This window comes from Bombina bombina, chromosome 8 (genome assembly GCF_027579735.1).
Source record: "Bombina bombina isolate aBomBom1 chromosome 8, aBomBom1.pri, whole genome shotgun sequence".
Taxonomy (NCBI): Eukaryota; Metazoa; Chordata; class Amphibia; order Anura; family Bombinatoridae; genus Bombina; species Bombina bombina.
This window is the reverse complement of record NC_069506.1, coordinates 27,401,674-27,429,494: the sequence shown is the minus strand read 5'-3', so window position 1 is coordinate 27,429,494 and position 27,821 is coordinate 27,401,674. Positions and strand designations below refer to the sequence as shown.

General features: G+C 43.0%; 1 protein-coding gene across 2 annotated transcripts in view; it reads right to left on the bottom strand.

Annotated features, from left to right (window-relative positions):
- ECE1 (endothelin converting enzyme 1) overlaps window positions 1-27,821 on the bottom strand; it is a 155,740-nt gene that overhangs the window by 28,805 nt on the left and 99,114 nt on the right. For both annotated transcript variants that reach the window (XM_053690234.1, XM_053690233.1), the window contains 4 exons: window positions 4,385-4,495; window positions 3,727-3,825; window positions 3,316-3,393; window positions 1,363-1,466 (listed from right to left, as the gene is read on the bottom strand). In XM_053690234.1, coding sequence (XP_053546209.1) covers window positions 1,363-1,466; window positions 3,316-3,393; window positions 3,727-3,825; window positions 4,385-4,495 — 392 coding nt within the window. The remainder of the gene's footprint in view (window positions 1-1,362; window positions 1,467-3,315; window positions 3,394-3,726; window positions 3,826-4,384; window positions 4,496-27,821) is intronic.

The window sequence follows — 27,821 nt, the reverse complement described above, 5'->3', positions numbered from 1 at the left end:
TTTAACCCCTTAATGACCACAATGTACCGTGTATGTCACTGGTTGTTAAGGGTTTTTTCAGGACATAATAGCACAAGTCTAGCAAGAACACGCTATTAATGCCCTCCCTCCAGCAGGCTTTGTGGAATAGAGCAGTCTCAACGCTGGTAGCAAGACCACACTGTAAAACAATCAAGTCCCAAAAAAAGGCCAGTGACATACAGGGTACGTCGCTGGTCCTTAAGGGGTTAAAGGGGAGAAAGTTTTTGGGTGAACTGTCCCTTTAAGTCTATAAATGACTACCAGCTTTTATTGACGCCTCAAGATCACAGTGCACTTTTGAGTCGATAGAAGCAGGTAGCCGTTTATAGACTTCTTATCATGGTCTATTGTTTAAGAAAATGAGTAACTCATGATCGGTAAAATTAATAGGGTTAAAGACAAGTCCAAAAAGTCTCTAACTTCCAATTCCAAATAAGAGGTTAAGACACAGAGCTCCTTTCAGATGTGTGAGGTGAACTTACAGTTCGGCAGCTAACCCCGCCCCCAGCATTACATAACAACTCAGTTTTATAATTTTTAAAGCATATGATCATATCAATATTTGAGGGGCACAGCATTCCATTGGAGCCGACACTGCAATAAAGCGGTTTTATTTTGATTTTGAAACAGGGAGTGCATCTTTGCACATCTGGAGGAGGTGATAGAAAGGCTCCCTTGTGCCTATTGGTGGACATAACACACTAGTATAAGAGGGAGAAGAAAAAAAGTCCCAGAAGGATAAAAATGAAGATTTCCTTTTGGAAAGGGAACACCTTTTGCTTTTGTGTAAAAAGTTGGTTTGTCTCACGCTCCTTTAAGTTCCAAACAGCAAATACTGTAACCCGCATATCAATGAGCTGGTTTAACCAAGCAGCATTTTAAGGTTACAAAATACCAAAACCAGCTATTTGATTTGCCGGTTACAGAATGAGATTTTTGTGGCCTCACCACAAAGCATGAGAATTTTTTTTTTTTTTTTAAAAGCAAGAGATCTTTAATGTCATTTTAACTTTGCTCATCTCATTTGATTTAACTAATGCGGGTTCTAAATTATATATATTAATACACAGAATACAGTAAATAGTATACCAAGAAATCTCCTCTATATTTTGGAATAAATGACATTTTATAATACATGTGCTTTAGATGGCTATCATAGCCTATATGCCAGTAATGGCTAACCTTGGCACTGCTTATGTTTCAGAACTACATTTCCCATGATGCTCAACTAGACTGCAGAGTGCATAAGCATCATGGGAGATGTAGTTCCAGAACAGCTAGGGTGCCCAGGCTAGCTGTCACTGGCATACGATGTATGCCATGCCACATAGTAATACGTACTGGTCTTTGTTTGGTGCCTTCCGCAGCTGGTCAGCCGTTACTTGGGCTGAGAAGTTGTAAAACATCATGACATTTTCAAAATATTGACCAGGAGTCACATCATACTGAAAAGTAAAATACATATTATAAATCTCTACATTTTACGTCTAAGTAATTTGCATTTATACAAAGCACATGGGGGGGGGGGGGGCGGAAGCCTAGTATTATCTCAAAGTAGTTAAAGTTACTGAAACCAATTTTTTTCAGTCATGAAAAGAATTTTAAGCAACTTTCTAATTTACGCCTATTATCAAATGATTTATTCTGTTGCTATCTTTATTTGAAAAAGCAGGAATGTAAGCTTACTAGCCGGCCCATCTTTGATTTAGCACCTGGGTTAGGCTTGCTGATTGGTGTCTAAATGTAGCCACATTTTTGTAACAATAGCTTTACTTTTTAATTCATAGCGGCTAGTAAAACAAATTAAGTCCAGTTGTAGATAACTGGTGTATATTTTACAAAATTGTAATGGAACAGAGATTATAAAATCCCATTTTAGTAAAAAAATAACTGTTTTTGTCATCTTTCAAAAATAGTGTGCAACTGTATAAGATAACTGCAAAACAATGCATTTTACACTAACATAATGACTTAGCCTTGTTGTCTGTGGGCTAAACCCAAGTGATTGGCTCCTTTAAATAAGGCAAATGGTGGTTGGAGTTTGGCTACTGAAAAATAATTGCAGTAAACAAAAGTCTTAGTTTTAAATATATTACGACTTGGCTGATATGTTCTGTAGCAGCACAAGGTGTATACTGTCCCTTTAAATGACAGACCCGTGAACACCTGTTCTAGAGAGTAACAGAGGACAATTTGTCTGATTTGCATCACAGACACTAAACAAATCCAAGTGGACTAAGTGACAGTTTCGTCTTTGAAACTCTCCCATTTGGAGATCCTGCAGAGGATGTATCTGTGTAAGATGCCTGGGAGCCTCTTGCAAAGAGAATCTGCACATCTTCGCTTCTGACTTTTGCAAATCAGAGGCAGACACCGAGCCGGCTATGGTGTACACTGCACTGTGCGCTCTGCTGCACAGATATATAGCTTCTCTTCATTACTGTTCCCTTGCACTCCCCTTTCCCACATCACCCTCATACACTAAATGCTCCATGCTACCTTGTAAGATCTGATGAGCTTGCCGCTTTGCATCAGCAATTCCCTTCACAAGGTCCTAGAATAACCTTGTAAGAACCTTTACATATATAGTGGTGCTAAGCTACATTTGCCTGTTGCTTTCCTGGTTGCAGTGTCAGACTTTGTGCTTCTTGTCATTTTCATCAGGATGTCACATTTTCTTATTGCTCAGTAGTACCCTCATACTGCTCCTTTACCCATAGATCCTTGTTACAGTGGTCCACATGGAACGTCCACTACAAAGTTGACCCTATACATTACAGACTAATGAATTTGTATTGCACTCTACAGTACAAATGCAGACGTGTTTTAATTACAGTAAACACCTCTTGCTTTTGTATTAAAACTTGCCTTTTGGCCTCATAGGGTGTGGGAAAAAAAACGGTAAACTAGGTTCTCAATTCTTCAAATACTGGTTAGAGAGACATTATAATCAAGTGCTGAGTTTCTTGAAAGTGATGCAGCATATCTAAAAAGCTAGAAAATATGAAATTTTAAGGTAAAATGTATATATATATATATATATATATATATATATATATATATATATATATATATATATATATATATATATATATAGAGAGAGAGAGAGAGAGAGAGAGAGAGATTTAATAAGTAGCTATATCCAATTGTAATGGAACTTTAACTATCCAATCAGGATGCGTGTCCTGTGACTCTCAGTTAAAGACAGTTTACTATTACACCTTGTGGGATTTCAGTGAAATAAAGTATGAACGCAGCACTAATTATACTCATTGTAGGTTACCCCATACTTACATCACTAAACACCTTGTCTAGCTCCTTTGGATCCATAATGAAGTTGGGGTATCCAATCATATCGTAAATTGCTTCAGCCTGCACATGGAAAATATACGTATACATCATATCATTGCTAATATATTCTAAAGGGGCTTTAAGCCAGAGGTGGCCAAAGGGTAACAAAATGAATATTCGGCTTTCATTTACATTCAAGCGCACTATTGGTACATATTAAATATTTTTAGCACAGAGCAGGTTAAGCTACAGCTGTTTATTTTGAAACAGGAAATGGGTGTTTGTGCACTTCTCTCTCCATTTGCAGGGTTTAGAGCACAAAGTTGTTAAATCTATTTTAACACTATCCACCACCCCAGCAAAGTGCGAGTTGTCACGTGCGGTGCTAGTGCAGGAAACCGCGGCAGTACTCACCTTCTCTTTGGCAGCCTGGCGAGTTTCCTCATCCATCCAGTTTATGCTGCTTAAGCTTTGTTCGAAAGCCGTTTTTATCTCCCGTATCATTTGCAGAGCCTGGCAACGAGATAGGCGAGGTTCATTTCTAACGTAACCGGTGATATCTGCAATTACTGCTTTAAAGGGATATACAACCAACATTTTCCATTTCCGATTCAAAGCTAAACTAAACAAACAGGGCTAGATTTATCATCAAGGGCTAGGAGAATTCGCCTTTATATTCTCCTTAGTTCTTGCCCTTGGAGAGGTGCACACAAATTTATCAAAACATTTCACATATTAATTTGCACGGTTTGGAAGGCAAGCTGGGGCATATTAGAATTAATTTCTCCCGCGAAAAAAAGGAAGTTCTCCAGATTTATCATTTCAACCCATTTTTTTTTTTATTTTTTATTATTGTATTTTTTTGCCCTATTCAAGTAATCTATAACATTTGCGTTTTACATGGGGCACATTTGTGCATTCATTTTGGGGAGACTGTCACCACAATACATTTTTTTAACTTGATTATAATAATGACCCTAACCATAACACATTCAAATTGTTAAATTGAATTTTCATTCTGTGTGGGGCAATTTTGCACAAAAATACACAACTAATTAGCAGCAAAACTCACCCTGGTTTTACTTCCTTCTGCAAAGGTTGCCTTTACGAACAGAGCTCCCAGGGCAAAGCCAAGGTTGTTATCGGTGTCACTAATGCAGAACTTCCAGCGTGGGAGACAAGTCTAAGGGAAGAAGAAAATGTAATGAGCCTGAACGGTCCAGGGCCCCTGATACCAAACCGCTGTGATTAAAGGGACAAATAATATACACAGACAAAAAAAAACAGAATTTATGCTTACCAGATAAATTACTTTCTCCAACGGTGTGTCCGGTCCACAGCGTCATCCATTACTTGTGGGAAATTTTCTCCCCCACAGGGAAAGGCAAGGAGAGCACACAGCAAGAGCTGTCCATATAGCTCCCCCTCTGGCTCCACCCCCCAGTCATTCGACCGACGGTTAGGAGAAAAAGGAGAAACTATAGGGTGCCGTGGTGACTAGTGTATAAAGAAATTTTTTTTCAACCTGATTAAAAAAAAACAGGGCGGGCCGTGGACCGGACACACCGTTGGAGAAAGTAATTTATCAGGTAAGCATAAATTCTGTTTTCTCCAACATTGGTGTGTCCGGTCCACGGCATCATCCATTACTTGTGGGAACCACAAGTAATGGATGAAGGGAGGAAGCAAATCAGGTTACCTAAACAGAAGGCACCACGGCTTGCAAAACCTTTCTCCCAAAAACAGCCTCCGAAGAAGCAAAAATATCAAATTTGTAGAATTTGGCAAAAGTGTGCAGAGAAGACCAATTTGCTGCCTTACATATCTGGTCAACAGAAGCCTCGTTCTTATAGGCCCATGTGGGAGCCACAGCCCTAGTAGAGTGAGCTGTGATACGGTCAGGAGGCTGCCGTCCGGCAGTCTCATAAGCCAAGCGGATAATGCTTTTCAGCCAGAAAGAGAGAGGTAGCAGTAGCTTTTTGACCTCTCCTCTTACCAGAGTAAACGACAAACAAGGATGAGGTTTGTCTAAAATCTTTTGTTGCTTCTAAATAGAACTTTAAAGCACGAACAACATCTAAATTGTGTAATAAACGTTCCTTCTTTGAAACTGGATTCGGACACAAAGCAGCAACAACTATTTCCTGGTTGATGTTCTCGTTGGAAACAACTTTTGGAAGAAAACCAGGCTTAGTACGCAAAACAACCTTATCTGAATGGAACACCAGATAGGGTGGATCACACTGCAAAGCAGATAATTCAGAAACTCTTCTAGCAGAAGAAATAGCAACCAAAAACAGAACTTTCCAAGATAGTAACTTAATATCTATGGAATGTAAAGGTTCAAACGGAACCCCTTGAAGAACTGAAAGAAATAAATTTAGACTCCAAGGAGGAGTCATGGGTTTGTAAACAGGCTTGATTCTAACCAAAGCCTGAACAAAAGCTTGTACATCTGGCAAAGCTGCCAGTCGTTTGTGCAACAAGACGGATAATGCAGAAATCTGTCCTTTTAGAGAACTAGCTGACAATCCTTTATCCAAACCTTCTTGGAGAAAGGAGAGAATCTTTGGAATTTTAATCTTACTCCAGGAGAATCCTTTGGATTCACACCAACAGATATATTTTTTCCATCTTTTATGGTAAATCCTTCTAGTCACAGGTTTTCTGGCTTGGACCAGAGTATCAATCACAGAATTTGAAAACCCACGCTTGGATAAAATCAAGCGTTCAATTTCTAAGCAGTCAGCTGCAGAGAAACTAGATTGGGATGTTCGAATGGACCTTGTACTAGAAGGTCCTGTCTCAAAGGTAGCTTCCATGGTGGAGCCGATGACATATTCACCAGGTCTGCATACCAAGTCCTGCGTGGCCACGCAGGAGCTATCAGAATCACCGAGGCCTTCTCCTGTTTGATCCTGGCTATGAGCCTGGGGAGGAGAGGAAACGGTGGAAACACATATGCTAGGTTGAACGACCAAGGCGCCACTAATGCATCCACTAGAGTCGCCTTGGGATCCCTGGATCTGGACCCGTAGCAAGGAATCTTGAAGTTCTGACGGTTCGCCATTAGATCCATGTCTGGAATGCCCCATAATTGGGTTAACTGAGCAAAGACCTCCGGATGGAGTTCCCACTCCCCCGGATGGAAAGTCTGACGACTCAAATAGTCCGCCTCCCAGTTGTCTACTCCTGGGATGTGAATAGCAGATAGATGGCAGGAGTGATTCTCTGCCCATTGGATTATCTTGGTTACTTCCTTCATCGCTAGGGAACTCTTTGTTCCCCCCTGATGATTGATGTACGCAACAGTCGTTATGTTGTCCGACTGAAATCTTATGAACCTGGCTTCCGCTAGCTGAGGCCAAGCCAGGAGCGCATTGAATATAGCTCTTAGTTCCAAAATGTTTATCGGGAGAAGCGACTCTTCCTGCGACCATAGGCCCTGAGCTTTCAGAGAGTCCCAGACCGCGCCCCACCCCAAGAGGCTGGCATCTGTTATGACGATGACCCACTCCGGTCTGCGGAAACTCATTCCCTGAGACAGGTGATCCTGGGTCAACCACCAGAGAAGTGAGTCCCTGGTCTACTTGAATTTGGGGAGACAAGTCTGTATAGTCCCCATTCCACTGATTGAGCATGCACAGCTGTAATGGTCTTAAATGAATTCGAGCAAAAGGAACCACATCCATTGCTGCGACCATTAGTCCTATTACTTCCATGCATTGAGCTATGGAGGGTTGAGGAATAGAGTGAAGAACTCGACAAGCTTTTAGAAGCTTTGTCTTTCTGACGTCTGTGAGAAAGATCTTCATTTCCACAGAATCTATTATTGTTCCCAGAAAAGGAACCCTTGTGGACGGTGACAGTGAACTTTTTTCTATGTTCACTTTCCACCCGTGAGATCTGAGAAAAGCCAACACAATGTCTCTATGAGCCCTCGCTTTGGAAAGAGACGACGCTTGGATTAGGATGTCGTCTAGATAAGGTGCTACAGCGATGCCCCTCGGTCTTAGGACCGCTAGAAAGGACCCTAGCACCTTTGTGAAAATTCTGGGAGCGGTGGCTAAACCGAATGGAAGAGCCACAAACTGGTAATGTTTGTCCAGAAAGGCGAACCTCAGGAACTGATGATGAGATTTGTGGATTGGGATATGCAGATACGCATCCTTCAGATCCACGGTAGTCAAAAATTGACCCTGCTGGATTGTTGGTAAGATTGTCCGAATGGTTTCCATCTTGAAGTATGGAACTCTGAGGAACTTGTTTAATATCTTTAAATCCAGAATTGGCCTGAAAGTTCCCTCTTTTGGGAACCACAAAAAGGTTTGAGTAAAACCCTAGACCTTGTTCCCCGGAGGGGACTGGGTTTATCACTCCCATCTTTGATAGGTCTCTTACACAATGTAAGAATGCCTGTTTCTTTATCTGGTCTGAAGATAAGCGAGACAGGTGGAACCTTCCCTTTGGAGGAAGTCCCTTGAATTCTAACAGGTATCCCTTGGAAACTCTCTCTAGTGCCCAGGGATCCAGAACATCTTGCCCAAGCCTGAGCGAAGAGAGATAGTCTGCCCCCTACCAGATCCGGTCCCGGATCGGGGGCTACCCCTTCATGCTGTCTTGGTAGCAGCAGCAGGTTTCTTGGTTTGTTTACCCTTGTTCCAGCCTTGCATGGGCTTCCAAGCGGGTTTGGGCTGGGCCGCGTTACCTTCTTGTCTAGCGGCAGTGGAGTTATTAGCCGGTACGTTCCTGAAATTGCGAAAGGAACGAAAATTAGACTTATTCTTAGCCTTAAAAGGCCTATCCTGTGGGAGGGCATGGCCCTTACCCCCAGTGAGGTCTGAAATAATTTCCTTAAATTCCGGCCCAAAAAGGGTCTTACCCTTGAAAGGAATATTCAGTAACTTAGTCTTGGACGACACGTCTGCCGACCAGGATTTTAGCCAAAGCGCCCTCCGCGCTACTATAGCAAAACCTGAGTTTTTCGCCAGCAATTTCGGTATTTGAAAGGCGGCATCCAATATAAAGGAATTAGCCAACTTTAATGCGTGAATTCTGTCCATGACTTCTTCATAGGAAGTCTTTCTGGAGCGACCTTCCTAGTTCTTCGAACCAAAAGGACGCCGCTGAAGTAACGGTAATAACACACGTAGCTGGTTGAAGGATGAACCCTTGCTGAACAAAAATCTTTTTAAGCAATCCTTCCAATTTTTTCATCCATAGGATCTTTGAAAACGCAGCTGTCCTCTATAGGAATAGTTGTGCGCTTCGCTAGTGTTGAAACAGCTCCCTCAACCTTCGGGACCGTTTGCCATGCGTCCCTTCTAGGGTCTACTACGGGAAACATTTTCTTAAATATAGGAGGTGGGGCAAAGGGTACACCTGGCTTCTCCCACTCCTTTTCCACTATGTTCGCTACCCTCTTAGGTATTGGAAAAGCGTCGTCGTGCACTGGGACCTCTAAAAATTTGTCCAATTTGCACAACTTCTCTGGTACTACCATGGAATCACAGTCATCCAGAGTAGCTAATATCTCCTTAAGCAAAGCGCGGAGATGTTCTAGCTTAAACTTAAATGCACAATTTTCGGATATGTTATACATTCATAGCGTTATATGTATAAAGTAAGATTATCCAGTGTGTATCACTCTATTTAGAGCTCCACATACGCGGTAACACACAGTTTTCTACTTGCACCTTTTCCTTTTGAAAATATCACTCTCATTAGAGCCCCACAATCGCGGGTTCACATATACAGGGTGAAAGCAGAAATTGAAGTAATAATAGTCCCAAGTTCATTAGTAGATAAATAGGTACTAGAGGCTTACCCTTTCCTTAGCTCATCTCTGGGAGTACGGACTGTACCGCAATGAAATCCCCCTCTGTTGGTACAAATTTTGTGAGCTCCTCTGTGCTGGCGTGTATCGCCAGATTCCTCAATGAAGTGGGCAGCCTCGTTCCCAAAAGCCGGTATACGTCATCCAGCACAGCTGAGCCTGTAAGAACGCAGGGATCCTCCACACCCCCAAGAACAAGGCAAATACAGACTTCCACAAATATGTTAGCATTCTTGCAGGAATAATGAGCAGGGAGAGAAGAGGTATATAGTATAAAACTTCGATTTATTTCTTCATTTTAAAAGCATATTATAGAACACAGTGGATCAAGGATTACAGCTGTAATCCTTGATCCACTGTGTTCTATAATATGCTTTTAAAATGAAGAAATAAATCGAAGTTTTATACTATATACCTCTTCTCTCCCTGCTCATTATTCCTGCAAGAACGCTAACATATTTGTGGAAGTTTAAACTTAAATGCCACTAGATCAGGTTCTGCCTGTTGAGAAATTTTTCCTGAGTCTGAAATTTCACCCTCAGACAGCCCTTCCCTCACAGCCAATTCCGATTGATGTGAGGGTAAAATAGATAAGGCATCTTCAGCGTCTGATTGTTCATCCTTTTTATATGTATTTAAAACTGAACAATCACGCTTTCTCTGAAAAACTGGCAGTTTGGATAAAAGATTTGCTATAGAATTATCCACTACTGCTGATAATTGTTGCATAGAAATAAGCACTGGCGCATAGGTGTCGTCTGCGCGGGCAAAGCTGGTGTAGACACAGAAGGAGAGGATGTAGAGCTATCCCCACTACCTTCATTAGATAAATCATCTTGGGCAACATTATGAAAAATAACAGAGCTGTCCTGATTTTGTTTGGACGCTATGGCGCAATTATCACAAACACTCGAAGGGGGAACCACATTTGTCTCTATACACACAGAACATAGGTTATCTGATGGAACAGACATGTTAAACAGATTTAGGCAGGCAAACAATGCAATAAAAACGATTTTAAACAAAAACGTTACTGTCTCTTTAAATAATAAAATGACACATTTATTTCTGAATGTTCAAAAAACTATGAAGGCAATATCCGATTTTTCTGAAATTTGGACCCCAGTGTCTTAATGCTTAGAAAGTATTGCACAGCAAATATGGAGACTCTAGCTCTTAAAACAAGCAAACCGGAGCTAATTGTTGGATTTAACCGTTTTTACACACCACAATCCCAGCTACAGCCTTGCTGCAGCTTTTTACCTTCCTTAGGGGTCACCATTCACAGAAAAACGCCTTTTGGAGTCACTTTCTGAACCACAGGACCCTCTCACATGAAACTGCATGCACTGCCTTGAAATTCAACTGCACAGCTGAAGTGCCAAAATGAGGCTTCCTCCCTCAGCACACTAGAGTGAAGGGGCCTTCCTGACTAGATTTAGGTGTCTAAAACAAGCCAGATCAATAAAAAACGTTCCCAAGTGTATGTGAGCTTATAAAATATTTCAAATGGTATAATATTGTAATAAAAACCAATCGATTTAGCCCCTAACAGTGTCTACCAGCATAAAAAACAAAAAGGGGAAGCCTGTTATCTTTTTTGCTGAGGTGAAAGAAAAATGGCTTACCTTTTCCCCTGAGGGGAAAAATGACTGTCATCTAGCATTAGCCTGTGTTGTTAGGAGACTAGTCATACCTGAAGCAGATGAGTCTGCAAACTGTTACCCCCAACTGAAGTTCTCTTGTTTCAACAGTCCTACGTGGTAACAGTAATGGATTTTAGTTACTTGTGCTAAAATCATAGCCCTCAAACAGAAATCTTCATCACTTTTCTGTTAGAGTAAATAGTACAAGCCAGCACTATTTTAAAATAACAAACTCTTGATAGAATAAAAAACTACAACTAACACCACAAACTCCTCGCCATCCCCGTGGTAGATGTTACTTGTTCAGAGCGGCAAGGAGAATGACTGGGGGGCGGAGCTATATGGACAGCTCTTGCTGTGTGCTCTCCTTGCCTTTCCCTGTGGGGGAGAACATTTCCCACAAGTAATGGATGACGCCGTGGACCGGACACACCAATGTTGGAGAAATATATATATTTTAATTTTCTTATTTAATATAAATGTATAAGCAGAGTTTGCAGACAACATAAGAGAAGTGGCACATGGCCCAATATTGTTGGATTAAATGACAATTATGTAGTAGATACACTCACATTATTGCAGCACCCCTAGTGGTGCAGAAGGAACAGGCTGGGATCTAACAGGCACCCAGCAGACTGACCTCCGGTAAGTAATCAGCAATATTTACAAGAGCACCTCCCTTGGTGCATTAGAGGCAAACTGGGTTCAAACAGTCACCCAGTAGACTGACACCCGGTGTAGCAGGAACTCCCAGCAGTCAGAGGACCAGATAGTAGATAGGATAATAAAATGTACGGCAGCAGGTGGTAAGTACAAAAACGTACTTTATTAAAATATATAAAAAACTAACAACGCATTTCTCAGCCAACAATCAGGCCATTTCATCAGGCTTAAATTATCTCTCACTATTACCAACATGGTCACTAATATTGTATTTTATATCTTATCCAGCTCTATAGCATATATAATTGGTTGTGGGTGACCCCTATATATTTTTATCACTATAAGCAGAGTTTGCCCATTATTAAAACAGATTGTTTGCTGCCATTGTTTTTCCAATGGTGAAACACCATTCACCCCTTTCTTTCAAACTGTAGACTATTAGGTTTTGCAGCAGGGACCTTCACCTCCAGGAATTTGTTTCGTTTAACCCGTTATGGATTTGTAGGTTACCACAAATCTGGTATAAGAGTGTATAATTTTTTTTACAAATAGCTTCTTTACCCTTATATCTGCATTTTAAATAGCTTGTTAATAGCCCATAGATACTACAGACTAAATCAGCTAGCAAAATAAAATGACGCTCCCAGTGGGATGTAGGGGAAATAAGTAATAAAATGTTTTCCATTGTTCTAAATATTGGGCTTTTGTATACAGATATAAGATAAGGAATTGTTTGTGTACAGAAAGTTAAATGAGATCTGATTTTACCTGCAAGATCAACTCATTTTAAATGGGTTGTGGTAACAAAGAACAAAACCATCTATTTCATATACATAAACAAACCTAAATAAGCAATTTCTCATACATTTTATACTCTGCAGCTGGTTTAAAAAGTCATTGGAAATACACTAAAGGGACAGTATGCACTAATTTTCATAAAACTGGATGTAATAGACACTACTATAAAGAATATGCACAGATATGGATATAAAAATCCAGTATAAAACTGTTTAAAAAAAAAACAAAAACAAAAAAAACTTTACTTAGCAGCTTCCAGTTTAGCTCGGTTTAAAAGGTTTACTGGAACACCCACTGCAAGTGTGAAATAGACACCCCCTCCCCTTGCATATGAAAAGACCCTTTACAGAAACAGAAGCAAACTGGAGTAGGTATACGTCAGTATTCTCCTTAAACTTTGGGGCTTGGTTAGGAGTCTGAAAAACAGAGCAATGTTATTTAAAAATAAGCAAAACTATCCATTATTTTTTTTTATTTTAAACTGTATGGGCTATATAAATGGATCATCTACAACACATTTATGCAAAGAAAAATCTAATGTATGTCCCTTTAAGGGGGAAAAATTGACAGTACACTGTCCCTTAAAGAACCAGTAAATACAGTAGCTTTGCATAACAATACAAAAGCACTTAGTCTGAACTTCACATGAGTAGTAGATTTTTTTTATCATAAATTTTAAAGTATGTCTATTTCCACTCCCCCTGTATCACGTGACAGCCATCAGCCAATCACAAATACGTATATTCTGTGAACTCTTGCACATGCTCAGTAGGAGCAGGTGACTGTGTAAAAAAAAAAACAGAATTTATGTTTACCTGATAAATTACTTTCTCCAACGGTGTGTCCGGTCCACGGCGTCATCCTTACTTGTGGGATATTCTCTTCCCCAACAGGAAATGGCAAAGAGCCCAGCAAAGCTGGTCACATGATCCCTCCTAGGCTCCGCCTACCCCAGTCATTCGACCGACGTTAAGGAGGAATATTTGCATAGGAGAAACCATATGGTACCGTGGTGACTGTAGTTAAAGAAATAAATTATCAGACCTGATTAAAAAAACCAGGGCGGGCCGTGGACCGGACACACCGTTGGAGAAAGTAAATTATCAGGTAAACATAAATTCTGTTTTCTCCAACATTGGTGTGTCCGGTCCACGGCGTCATCCTTACTTGTGGGAACCAATACCAAAGCTTTAGGACACGGATGAAGGGAGGGAGCAAATCAGGTCACCTAAATGGAAGGCACCACGGTTTGCAAAACCTTTCTCCCAAAAATAGCCTCAGAAGAAGCAAAAGTATCAAACTTGTAAAATTTGGTAAAAGTGTGCAGTGAAGACCAAGTCGCTGCCCTACATATCTGATCAACAGAAGCCTCGTTCTTGAAGGCCCATGTGGAAGCCACAGCCCTAGTGGAATGAGCTGTGATTCTTTCGGGAGGCTGCCGTCCGGCAGTCTCGTAAGCCAATCTGATGATGCTTTTAATCCAAAAAGAGAGAGAGGTAGAAGTTGCTTTTTGACCTCTCCTTTTACCGGAATAAACAACAAACAAGGAAGATGTTTGTCTAAAATCCTTTGTAGCATCTAAATAGAATTTTAGAGCGCGAACAACATCCAAATTGTGCAACAAACGTTCCTTCTTTGAAACTGGTTTCGGACACAGAGAAGGTACGATAATCTCCTGGTTAATGTTTTTGTTAGAAACAACTTTTGGAAGAAACCCAGGTTTAGTACGTAAAACCACCTTATCTGCATGGAACACCAGATAAGGAGGAGAACACTGCAGAGCAGATAATTCTGAAACTCTTCTAGCAGAAGAAATTGCAACTAAAAACAAAACTTTCCAAGATAATAACTTAATATCAACGGAATGTAAGGGTTCAAACGGAACCCCCTGAAGAACTGAAAGAACTAAATTGAGACTCCAAGGAGGAGTCAAAGGTTTGTAAACAGGCTTAATTCTAACCAGAGCCTGAACAAAGGCTTGAACATCTGGCACAGCTGCCAGCTTTTTGTGAAGTAACACAGACAAGGCAGAAATCTGTCCCTTCAGGGAACTTGCAGATAATCCTTTTTCCAATCCTTCTTGAAGGAAGGATAGAATCTTAGGAATCTTAACCTTGTCCCAAGGGAATCCTTTAGATTCACACCAACAGATATATTTTTTCCAAATTTTGTGGTAAATCTTTCTAGTTACAGGCTTTCTGGCCTGAACAAGAGTATCGATAACAGAATCTGAGAACCCTCGCTTCGATAAGATCAAGCGTTCAATCTCCAAGCAGTCAGCTGGAGTGAAACCAGGTTCGGATGTTCGAACGGACCCTGAACAAGAAGGTCTCGTCTCAAAGGTAGCTTCCAAGGTGGAGCCGATGACATATTCACCAGATCTGCATACCAAGTCCTGCGTGGCCACGCAGGAGCTATCAAGATCACCGACGCCCTCTCCTGATTGATCCTGGCTACCAGCCTGGGGATGAGAGGAAACGGCGGGAACACATAAGCTAGTTTGAAGGTCCAAGGTGCTACTAGTGCATCCACTAGAGCCGCCTTGGGATCCCTGGATCTGGACCCGTAGCAAGGAACTTTGAAGTTCTGACGAGAGGCCATCAGATCCATGTCTGGAATGCCCCACAGCTGAGTGACTTGGGCAAAGATTTCCGGATGGAGTTCCCACTCCCCCGGATGCAATGTCTGACGACTCAGAAAATCCGCTTCCCAATTTTCCACTCCTGGGATGTGGATAGCGGACAGGTGGCAGGAGTGAGACTCCGCCCATAGAATGATTTTGGTCACTTCTTCCATCGCTAGGGAACTCCTTGTTCCCCCCTGATGGTTGATGTACGCAACAGTTGTCATGTTGTCTGATTGAAACCGTATGAACTTGGCCCTCGCTAGCTGAGGCCAAGCCTTGAGAGCATTGAATATCGCTCTCAGTTCCAGAATATTTATCGGTAGAAGAGATTCTTCCCGAGACCAAAGACCCTGAGCTTTCAGGGATCCCCAGACCGCGCCCCAGCCCATCAGACTGGCGTCTGTCGTGACAATGACCCACTCTGGTCTGCGGAATGTCATCCCTTGTGACAGGTTGTCCAGGGACAGCCACCAACGGAGTGAGTCTCTGGTCCTCTGATTTACTTGTATCTTCGGAGACAAGTCTGTATAATCCCCATTCCACTGACTGAGCATGCACAGTTGTAATGGTCTTAGATGAATGCGCGCAAAAGGAACTATGTCCATTGCCGCTACCATCAACCCGATCACTTCCATGCACTGAGCTATGGAAGGAAGAGGAACGGAATGAAGTATCCGACAAGAGTCTAGAAGCTTTGTTTTTCTGGCCTCTGTCAGAAATATCCTCATTTCTAAGGAGTCTATTATTGTTCCCAAGAAGGGAACCCTTGTTGACGGAGATAGAGAACTCTTTTCCACGTTCACTTTCCATCCGTGAGATCTGAGAAAGGCCAGGACTATGTCCGTGTGAGCCTTTGCTTGAGGAAGGGACGACGCTTGAATCAGAATGTCGTCCAAGTAAGGTACTACAGCAATGCCCCTTGGTCTTAGCACAGCTAGAAGGGACCCTAGTACCTTTGTGAAAATCCTTGGAGCAGTGGCTAATCCGAAAGGAAGCGCCACAAACTGGTAATGCTTGTCCAGGAATGCGAACCTTAGGAACCAATGATGTTCCTTGTGGATAGGAATATGTAGATACGCATCCTTTAAATCCACCGTGGTCATAAATTGACCTTCCTGGATGGAAGGAAGAATAGTTCGAATGGTTTCCATCTTGAACGATGGAACCTTGAGAAACTTGTTTAAGATCTTGAGATCTAAGATTGGTCTGAACGTTCCCTCTTTTTTGGGAACTATGAACAGATTGGAGTAGAACCCCATCCCTTGTTCTCTTAATGGAACAGGATGAATCACTCCCATTTTTAACAGGTCTTCTACACAATGTAAGAATGCCTGTCTTTTTATGTGGTCTGAAGACAACCGAGACCTGTGGAACCTCCCCCTTGGGGGAAGCCCCTTGAATTCCAGAAGATAACCTTGGGAGACTATTTCTAGCGCCCAAGGATCCAGAACATCTCTTGCCCAAGCCTGAGCGAAGAGAGAGAGTCTGCCCCCCACCAGATCCGGTCCCGGATCGGGGGCCAACATTTCATGCTGTCTTGGTAGCAGTGGCAGGTTTCTTGGCCTGCTTTCCCTTGTTCCAGCCTTGCATTGGTCTCCAAGCTGGCTTGGCTTGAGAAGTATTACCCTCTTGCTTAGAGGACGTAGCACTTTGGGCTGGTCCGTTTCTACGAAAGGGACGAAAATTAGGTTTATTTTTTGCCTTGAAAGGCCGATCCTGAGGAAGGGCGTGGCCCTTACCCCCAGTGATATCAGAGATAATCTCTTTCAAGTCAGGGCCAAACAGCGTTTTCCCCTTGAAAGGAATGTTAAGTAGCTTGTTCTTGGAAGACGCATCAGCCGACCAAGATTTCAACCAAAGCGCTCTGCGCGCCACACTAGCAAACCCAGAATTCTTAGCCGCTAACCTAGCCAATTGCAAAGTGGCGTCTAGGGTAAAAGAATTAGCCAATTTGAGAGCATTGATTCTGTCCATAATCTCCTCATAAGGAGGAGAATCACTATCGACCGCCTTTATCAGCTCATCGAACCAGAAACATGCGGCTGTAGCGACAGGGACAACGCATGAAATTGGTTGTAGAAGGTAACCCTGCTGAACAAACATCTTTTTAAGCAAACCTTCTAATTTTTTATCCATAGGATCTTTGAAAGCACAACTATCCTCTATGGGTATAGTGGTGCGTTTGTTTAAAGTGGAAACCGCTCCCTCGACCTTGGGGACTGTCTGCCATAAGTCCTTTCTGGGGTCGACCATAGGAAACAATTTTTTAAATATGGGGGGAGGGACGAAAGGAATACCGGGCCTTTCCCATTCTTTATTAACAATGTCCGCCACCCGCTTGGGTATAGGAAAAGCTTCTGGGAGCCCCGGCACCTCTAGGAACTTGTCCATTTTACATAGTTTCTCTGGGATGACCAACTTGTCACAATCATCCAGAGTGGATAATACCTCCTTAAGCAGAATGCGGAGATGTTCCAACTTAAATTTAAATGTAATCACATCAGGTTCAGCTTGTTGAGAAATGTTCCCTGAATCAGTAATTTCTCCCTCAGACAAAACCTCCCTGGCCCCATCAGACTGGGTTAGGGGCCCTTCAGAAACATTATTATCAGCGTCGTCATGCTCTTCAGTATCTAAAACAGAGCAGTCGCGCTTACGCTGATAAGTGTTCATTTTGGCTAAAATGTTTTTGACAGAATTATCCATTACAGCCGTTAATTGTTGCATAGTAAGGAGTATTGGCGCGCTAGATGTACTAGGGGCCTCCTGAGTGGGCAAGACTCGTGTAGACGAAGGAGGGAATGATGCAGTACCATGCTTACTCCCCTCACTTGAGGAATCATCTTGGGCATCATTGTCATTGTCACATAAATCACATTTATTTAAATGAATAGGAATTCTGGCTTCCCCACATTCAGAACACAGTCTATCTGGTAGTTCAGACATGTTAAACAGGCATAAACTTGATAACAAGTACAAAAAACGTTTTAAAATAAAACCGTTACTGTCACTTTAAATTTTAAACTGAACACACTTTATTACTGCAATTGCGAAAAAACATGAAGGAATTGTTCAAAATTCACCAAATTTTCACCACAGTGTCTTAAAGCCTTAAAAGTATTGCACACCAAATTTGGAAGCTTTAACCCTTAAAATAACGGAACCGGAGCCGTTTTGAACTTTAACCCCTTTACAGTCCCTGGTATCTGCTTTGCTGAGACCCAACCAAGCCCAAAGGGGAATACGATACCAAATGACGCCTTCAGAAAGTCTTTTCTAAGTATCAGAGCTCCTCTCACATGCGACTGCATGCCATGCCTCTCAAAAACAAGTGCGCAACACCGGCGCGAAAATGAGGCTCTGCCTATGCTTTGGGAAAGCCCCTAAAGAATAAGGTGTCTAAAACAGTGCCTGCCGATATTATTATATCAAAATACCCAAATAAAATGATTCCTCAAGGCTAAATATGTGTTAATAATGAATCGATTTAGCCCAGAAAAAGTCTACAGTCTTAATAAGCCCTTGTGAAGCCCTTATTTACGATTGTAATAAACATGGCTTACCGGATCCCATAGGGAAAATGACAGCTTCCAGCATTACATCGTCTTGTTAGAATGTGTCATACCTCAAGCAGCAAGAGACTGCTCACTGTTCCCCCAACTGAAGTTAATTGCTCTCAACAGTCCTGTGTGGAACAGCCATGGATTTTAGTGACGGTTGCTAAAATCATTTTCCTCATACAAACAGAAATCTTCATCTCTTTTCTGTTTCTGAGTAAATAGTACATACCAGCACTATTTCAAAATAACAAACTCTTGATTGAATAATAAAAACTACAGTTAAACACTAAAAAACTCTAAGCCATCTCCGTGGAGATGTTGCCTGTACAACGGCAAAGAGAATGACTGGGGTAGGCGGAGCCTAGGAGGGATCATGTGACCAGCTTTGCTGGGCTCTTTGCCATTTCCTGTTGGGGAAGAGAATATCCCACAAGTAAGGATGACGCCGTGGACCGGACACACCTATGTTGGAGAAAAAAAAACCACAGCAGTAATTTTAAACAACTTTCCAATATACTTCCATTAACAAAAATGTGCGCAATCTGAATCATGAGTTTAATTTTCACGAGTGTCCCTTTAACATGCTCTCACGGTAATCCTGAAAATATGGTCTGTTTAGGAGGCCTGGGGACAGGTTTGAAAAGCCCTGGTCTATAACTCAATTATAGAAACTCCGTATAGGTAGGGATATCACAGACAAAAGAAGCTAAATTTAAATGCCTAAATAAAAGTAAATGAGCTATTTGTAAACAATTTAAAAACGGATCCCTGAGAACAAAATTATAAAGGGGAGAAGAAAAAACAAAACAAAAACAAATTATGCTTTCCTGATCATTTTCTTTTCTTCAGATGGAAAGAGTCCACAGCTGCATTTGTTACTTTTGGGAATTTAGAACCTGACCACCAGGAGGTGAAAAGACACTCCAGCCAAAGGCTTAAATACTCCTCCCACCACTTCCCTCATCCCCCAGTCATTCTGCCGAGGTACAAGGAACAGTAGAAGAAATAACGGGGTGAAAAGGTGCCAAAAGAACAAAAATAACAGACGCCCCACAGAAGAAATATGGATGGGGAGCTGTGGACTCTTTCCATCTGAAGAAAAGATTATTATCAGGTAAGCATAAAATTTATGTTTTCTTCATAAATGGAAAGAGTCCACAGCTGCATTCATTACTTTTGGGAAAATACCCAAGCTATAGAGGACACTGAATGCAAAAACGGGAGGGTACAAGAGGCGGCCCATTCTGAGGGCACCTGGCCTGAAAACCCCTACCCAACAAAATCCTGCTTCGTCCAAAGCCGAGAACAACTTTGGAGAAAAAAAAAAAAAAAAAAAAAGGAAAAAGGCCCAAGGACACTGACCCGCAGATAGTCCCCAGCCTTGCAAGAGACTGCAGGAACTAGACTCGACTGAGTCAACAGCCTCCAAGAGACACCGTCCCCAGCAATCGGTCTCCAAACACACCCCTTACTAAAGAAAGGGAACAAACTACTGTATTCTTCCACAAAGAAAAAGGCACAGAGAAAACACGATTGTACTTGTAAAGTACGGCTAATCCCCCTTAAGGGACTCAAGGCGTTGCACATTTTATCAACCTCAAAAGGAGGAAGGGCTGAGTAGACCTTGCCAGGGATCAAACTTGCAAACCTCGGTTTGCTACAGTGCCGAGTAGCCACAGTGCATTAGTATGCTGAGCTAGCTTCCAGCTAGCATAAAGGAACTCCAGAAGAAAAAAAAAACACTAAAAAGGGCACAACGAGTCCTAAATAAAAACAGAGCAAAAACAGAGAAACCAGGTCAGGCTAACAGAGACCCAACCAGTCTCATAGAAACAAGGGGAGGCAACGCCCAGACCCCAGAAACCATAGGACAAGGCCGGGAGTCTGAAACAGAGAATCTTCCCCTAACAGTGCAACCGCATTCTAAAAAGCAACTGAAGAGGAAGGACCTCAAGTCGCAAAAAGGTATCTCAGAATACAAAAATATTCAGAATGAAACCTCGTGCAGCAAGCTCAGATAGGTCTGACTAACACCTGAAGCAAAAACACTGAAGTCATCTCTAAAAATGACTCTGAAACTTAAATACTTGCAGGGCAAGTAGAAAGCAGCTGAAGATAGGATCCTTCAGATTGCTAAGTATCCACTAACCAGCGGATAGCGTCGCAGGCTAAGACCCGCCAGTCCTTCCCACAAATCTTGAATGTGGAGAAAGGAGAAACCTCATAAAGGCTTACTGTACCTCGAATGCTCCAAGGACAAAATAGCAGAGCAACAGATCTCAGGATCCTGCTCCAACACCAGACCAAGCGACAGACATGTCTGATAGACAGGGGAACAGAAGACCAACCACAAGCCCCCAGGGAATGAAGGAAAAAGGGGGGGACTCACCCATCCCAACAGAGCTTGGGTGCCAACCCAAACAGCTCCTCCAAAATAAGGCACTTCCAAGGAGAAACCCCTATGACCTGAAACAGAGAAAAGTGCAATAGATCCGTGGAAGACCTGTCACAACTCTTGGAAATTGGTCTCTGTACATAGAGACTGTAACAGGTGGAACAGAGCAGCAGATGCTGCCCCTTACAGAAATAAGCCACCTGATCCAACCTCCTACACACAGGGCAGGATAAGGACCCTCCAGAGAGAGGAAACCCCAACTCATAGGGAAGATAAACTAACCCCTCCAAAGGGAAGGGCACAGATAACAGCGTACATGTCCACAAGACATGAAGCCATAGTATGATCAAAACACGGACCAAATGAAAAATCATCCAGACACCACTGTTGACCCAACAGAGAAAAAAAAAACTTCCCATAGAGGAGTTCACTCCGTCCAAAGGACAAGTCAGGTCTTAAGGTTTATAACCAGTACCCAAAGGTGGATGAGAACTCTGGCCTACCTGCTTGCAAGCCCAATGAGCTAGCCCCGATGTCGCAACATAGGGTCCCTGAAAAAAAACTGGGTCGTCCCGAACCAGTTCATCGGATCATAAGTCTCCAGACATCCAAGAAAAGAACTTCAGACCTGGGACCCAGAATCATTGTAGAATGAATGACACCCTCAGGGAACACAAGATAACCCGTCTGAAGCAATCAGACCTCACAGGGGATGAGAACCGGTACAGGACTCTCTTTTAAATTCCCAGCCCAAAGGGAAGAGAACACCCTTATCCGGAGGTCAACCACCCCCCCAGCAAGGTACTAGGTCGCGACAAAGTCACACAATTTCTCTAGAGCCCAAAGGCAGCACTAAGGGAAATGAAAATGAGAACAGAGTCACCCAAGAGTTATAGAAAGGCTAGTCTCCATAATCCTTTCAGATTAACGTTCCAGAGAACCACATCCAAGGGAGAAGAATGCAAAGCATCCCGAACCCAGGCAGAAAAACATCCCCTAAGCAAAAAGTTCGGAAAAAGAGACAACACCTCCTATCACCCCTGATATGGAGACGGCTAACTCACAGCCTTCACTTCTTAATTAAGCGGCCAAAGCCACCACAAAAACCGAAGTCCAGAAAGTCTCGACCCAAAGGAATGAGTCCTAAGGGGAAACTTCCAAAGAGACCATAAAAGGCAAAACCGTAAGGAACGGCGGTATGAAGGACCTAAATCCTCCAAGCTTCCAACCCACAATGGGAAGGAATTCTAGTTGCCGAAAAATTCGGAAACGACTGAGCATGTCGCCGTGGATCTCAACGTAGACCCGGCCCACTAGATTGAAAGGCGAATGAGGAATGAACCAATTCCCCATGCACCTAAGCAACCGCGTACCCTTACGTCCTCTCAAGATGCTAGTTGAAGCTTGTAAAACAAGACAATCATATTGTGATCACTGGGCGTCCTCACCGGACCAGCCGGACATAAAAAAAGGTGCCACGTGTCTGAACTAGGCCTCAAAGACAGAAGGATTAGTAGCTAGTCAGGACCAGCCTGAAAAAAGGGCGCCAGCACTGTCAAGGCCACATAGAGTCTCCCCCGATGGAGGGATAAAGAACAGTCAGAATTTTGTAAAAAGTACGAACAAAATCACGAGTATCAATTCCAGAGAGGAAAGTTCCCGAAGGAAACATCACCACAACATTAGCTTTAAACCAAATACAAAATCATCCTCACCAGATGAAAATAAAAGATAAGGCAAGCCGTAGGTTATCGCCCAGGAAGAACAGACAGACCCACAGGACCAGCCCAACAGGGGTCCGAGACTTCCAAGCTCAGAACTGGAAAAGGATACATAAATAACAGACTATAAGATGATTACTTAATCCCCTTATGTCTATGTATGCAAGCCAGTCGAAGAGTAAGACTGAGAATCCCCAGACCCATTATGAGTGGGATCCTCCAGCAACGCCAAAAACATGCCTTAGTAGGACACGAAGGCGCACCAGTCTAACAAAAGGCGCAACATACCTCAGCCGGGACAAAAGGAAACACCGGCCCCGAAGGTTGACCCCCTGAGACCTCAGGGGCAGTCGCTCCCCCAGAAGGCTGAACTGGACCAGGCAATCTCACACCTGACGAGCCCCGGTTAATGAAACAGACAATATTGTAAGCACACTCCTGGGAGGTGCAGATGCGCCAGTGCCAAAGATATGGCCATGCGGAACCGTGTCGTAACCTCTGGTGGGAACAGGCCACACTCCTAGAAAGGATAAGTAGCGTTTGGGTTACCTGCATGCATAGTAAGAGTTGATGGTAGGGAACTCGTCTCGTGAGAAATAGAATCCTCAGACTAATGGCTCAGTGGGCACCTGATTCCCCGATCCCGAGGAACAGAGCACTCAAACGGCATTCAGAACATAATTGATGGGCGTGTATCACCCGGGCCAATTCATATTCTTCGCAAGAAGTAGTCTGAATCAGAGACATCCGTCTCCAAGAATCCTCCATAACTGGGACACTGCCGCCTCCAGAGAACCAGACAAGAGAGCGGACCAGGATTTCTCCGTCGCCACACGGTAAGGAAAACGGAAATGGGGTCACAAGGTAAACCGTGCAGTCCATGCAAAAGCGCGCCCGACCGAAAAGGCTGCGTCACTAGACATAGGCCGTTATGTTCCAAAACAGCCATGAGCCAAAGCAACACTACACAGACAATCACATAACAAACATGATTATAAACACCCCTGTTCAATAATCCCCCTCAGGAGATATTAACCCTTGATTCCTAGATACAAAAAGGAGCCTCACTGAGACCCTATGTTAAAGTTATCCCCAAAAGGTTGTAGCCCCTCTCGGATAAACAGTTGAAATTACAATACATCCATAATGAAATTAAAATTAAACTATCTTACCGGAATCTACGCTGTGGAACAGAAACACGGCCCTTCAAGTGTGACAGATAGTAGCGTCGCCTCTGCCATTAACTTGAGAGAGAAAAAAAGCAGGCAGCGCAACTTGTCAACACTGATTGCTTGTGGAGCTGTTAATATGAGTCAAGATCGTTTCGCAGAAAGACTCTCCCTGCATCTCCGGACCCTAACTTTTACCCATGCTCTCACTGAGAGGCTGACAGGACTACTTAAAACTCCAGTCCCATGCCGAGGAGAACTACCCTCCATAAGAGAGAGAGACTATCGAAAACTTCTGACACTCCTCTGCCAACCTCCTGGGACAAAAGGCAAAGAATGACTGGGGTATGAGGGAAGTGGGAGGAGTATTTAAGCCTTTGGCTGCAGTGTCTGCCTCCTCCTGGTGGCCAGGTTCTAAATTTCCAAAAGTAATGAATGCAGCTGTGGACTCTTTCCATTAATGAAGAAAATAGGGTAATCTGTCCCTTTAAATTAAAGGAAAAAGGACCAAAATAAAAGCAACTTTCCAATATACTTTCATTATTTACTATGACTTTTTTAAATTGCAATCTCAAAAGCATTTACTGTTCCTTTAACAGCTGGTCCTTCAGGATGCAGAGGCTATTAAAGGGATACTGTTGGGCAAGCTAAGACGACAGACAAGAAATGTCAATTATTAATCTGTGTTTTGGGGTAAACTGCCCTTTACCATATTCATTATAAACTGTGCCAAGTCTGACAGTAGATTAGGTCTGGCAAGATCATTTTACTTTTATTAAACACACGCTACAAGCCTGAATTAGCAGCCCACCCTTTAATAATCCCCCTGATCTGCCGCACCTTGAAAAAAAAAAAAAAGTGCATTGTTAAAGGACAAAATAATAAAACTGATCTCATCACTTCTTTACTGGAGACCTCAGCACAGCTTCCTGTAATTCAGCATCTGGCACAGTAACCGGACAGATAAGACTCCAGTCTCTCTGGCACGACAGGGTCAGGGCTTACATTGTGGGCTACAAGAAACCTTCATTGTTACGTTTAACTTGTATGGAAATTCATTCTTATAAACAGAAAACAGATTTCGGTTCAATATAAACTTTTCCTGAGACAATTACAAATGGACACTAAAGTCAGCAGTATGCTGTGGCTGTACCACCCTGGCATAGTACTGTAAGGTTCTTCACTTTTTTATTTTACATCTTTTTCTTGGTATCCTTTGTTGAAAAGCATACATAAGTATACTCAGAGCATCAACTCACTACTGGGAGCTAGCTGGAGTGATTGGTGGCTACAAACCTGTCATTGGCTTACCAAATGTGTTAGGTCCCCATAATGCATTGTTGCTCTGGAGCAGACTTTATGTTTAAAAACAGAATTTATGTTTACCTGATAAATTACTTTCTCCAACGGTGTGTCCGGTCCACGGCGTCATCCTTACTTGTGGGATATTCTCTTCCCCAACAGGAAATGGCAAAGAGCCCAGCAAAGCTGGTCACATGATCCCTCCTAGGCTCCGCCTACCCCAGTCATTCGACCGACGTTAAGGAGGAATATTTGCATAGGAGAAATCATATGGTACCGTGGTGACTGTAGTTAAAGAAAATAAAATATCAGACCTGATTAAAAAAACCAGGGCGGGCCGTGGACCGGACACACCGTTGGAGAAAGTAATTTATCAGGTAAACATAAATTCTGTTTTCTCCAACATAGGTGTGTCCGGTCCACGGCGTCATCCTTACTTGTGGGAACCAATACCAAAGCTTTAGGACACGGATGAAGGGAGGGAGCAAATCAGGTCACCTAAATGGAAGGCACCACGGCTTGCAAAACCTTTCTCCCAAAAATAGCCTCAGAAGAAGCAAAAGTATCAAACTTGTAAAATTTGGTAAAAGTGTGCAGTGAAGACCAAGTCGCTGCCCTACATATCTGATCAACAGAAGCCTCGTTCTTGAAGGCCCATGTGGAAGCCACAGCCCTAGTGGAATGAGCTGTGATTCTTTCGGGAGGCTGCCGTCCGGCAGTCTCGTAAGCCAATCTGATGATGCTTTTAATCCAAAAAGAGAGAGAGGTAGAAGTTGCTTTTTGACCTCTCCTTTTACCGGAATAAACAACAAACAAGGAAGATGTTTGTCTAAAATCCTTTGTAGCATCTAAATAGAATTTTAGAGCGCGAACAACATCCAAATTGTGCAACAAACGTTCCTTCTTTGAAACTGGTTTCGGACACAGAGAAGGTACGATAATCTCCTGGTTAATGTTTTTGTTAGAAACAACTTTTGGAAGAAAACCAGGTTTAGTACGCAAAACCACCTTATCTGCATGGAACACCAGATAAGGAGAAGAACACTGCAGAGCAGATAATTCTGAAACTCTTCTAGCAGAAGAAATTGCAACCAAAAACAAAACTTTCCAAGATAATAATTTAATATCAACGGAATGCAAGGGTTCAAACGGAACCCCCTGAAGAACTGAAAGAACTAAATTGAGACTCCAGGGAGGAGTCAAAGGTTTGTAAACAGGCTTGATTCTAACCAGAGCCTGAACAAAGGCTTGAACATCTGGCACAGCTGCCAGCTTTTTGTGAAGTAACACCGACAAGGCGGAAATCTGTCCCTTCAGGGAACTTGCAGATAATCCTTTTTCCAATCCTTCTTGAAGGAAGGATAGAATCCTAGGAATCTTAACCTTGTCCCAAGGGAATCCTTTAGATTCACACCAACAGATATATTTTTTCCAAATCTTGTGGTAAATCTTTCGAGTTACAGGCTTTCTGGCCTGAACAAGAGAATCGATAACAGAATCTGAGAATCCTCGCTTCGATAAAATCAAGCGTTCAATCTCCAAGCAGTCAGCTGGAGTGAAACCAGATTCGGATGTTCGAACGGACCCTGAACAAGAAGGTCTCGTCTCAAAGGTAGCTTCCAAGGTGGAGCCGATGACATATTCACCAGATCTGCATACCAAGTCCTGCGTGGCCACGCAGGAGCTATCAAGATCACCGACGCCCTCTCCTGATTGATCCTGGCTACCAGCCTGGGGATGAGAGGAAACGGCGGGAACACATAAGCTAGTTTGAAGGTCCAAGGTGCTACTAGTGCATCCACTAGAGCCGCCTTGGGATCCCTGGATCTGGACCCGTAGCAAGGAACTTTGAAGTTCTGACGAGAGGCCATTAGATCCATGTCTGGAATGCCCCACAGCTGAGTGACTTGGGCAAAGATTTCCGGATGGAGTTCCCACTCCCCCGGATGCAATGTCTGACGACTCAGAAAATCCGCTTCCCAATTTTCCACTCCTGGGATGTGGATAGCAGACAGGTGGCAGGAGTGAGACTCCGCCCATAGAATGATTTTGGTCACTTCTTCCATCGCTAGGGAACTCCTTGTTCCCCCCTGATGGTTGATGTACGCAACAGTCGTCATGTTGTCTGATTGAAACCGTATGAACTTGGTCCTCGCTAGCTGAGGCCAAGCCTTGAGAGCATTGAATATCGCTCTCAGTTCCAGAATATTTATCGGTAGAAGAGATTCTTCCCGAGACCAAAGACCCTGAGCTTTCAGGGATCCCCAGACCGCGCCCCAGCCCATCAGACTGGCGTCGGTCGTGACAATGACCCACTCTGGTCTGCGGAATGTCATCCCTTGTGACAGGTTGTCCAGGGACAGCCACCAACGGAGTGAGTCTCTGGTCCTCTGATTTACTTGTATCTTTGGAGACAAGTCTGTATAGTCCCCATTCCACTGACTGAGCATGCACAGTTGTAATGGTCTTAGATGAATGCGCGCAAAAGGAACTATGTCCATTGCCGCTACCATCAACCCGATCACTTCCATGCACTGAGCTATGGAAGGAAGAGGAACGGAATGAAGTATCCGACAAGAGTCTAGAAGTTTTGTTTTTCTGGCCTCTGTTAGAAAAATCCTCATTTCTAAGGAGTCTATAATTGTTCCCAAGAAGGGAACCCTTGTTGACGGGGATAGAGAACTCTTTTCCACGTTCACTTTCCAGCCGTGAGATCTGAGAAAGGCCAGGACGATGTCCGTGTGAGCCTTTGCTTGAGGAAGGGACGACGCTTGAATCAGAATGTCGTCCAGG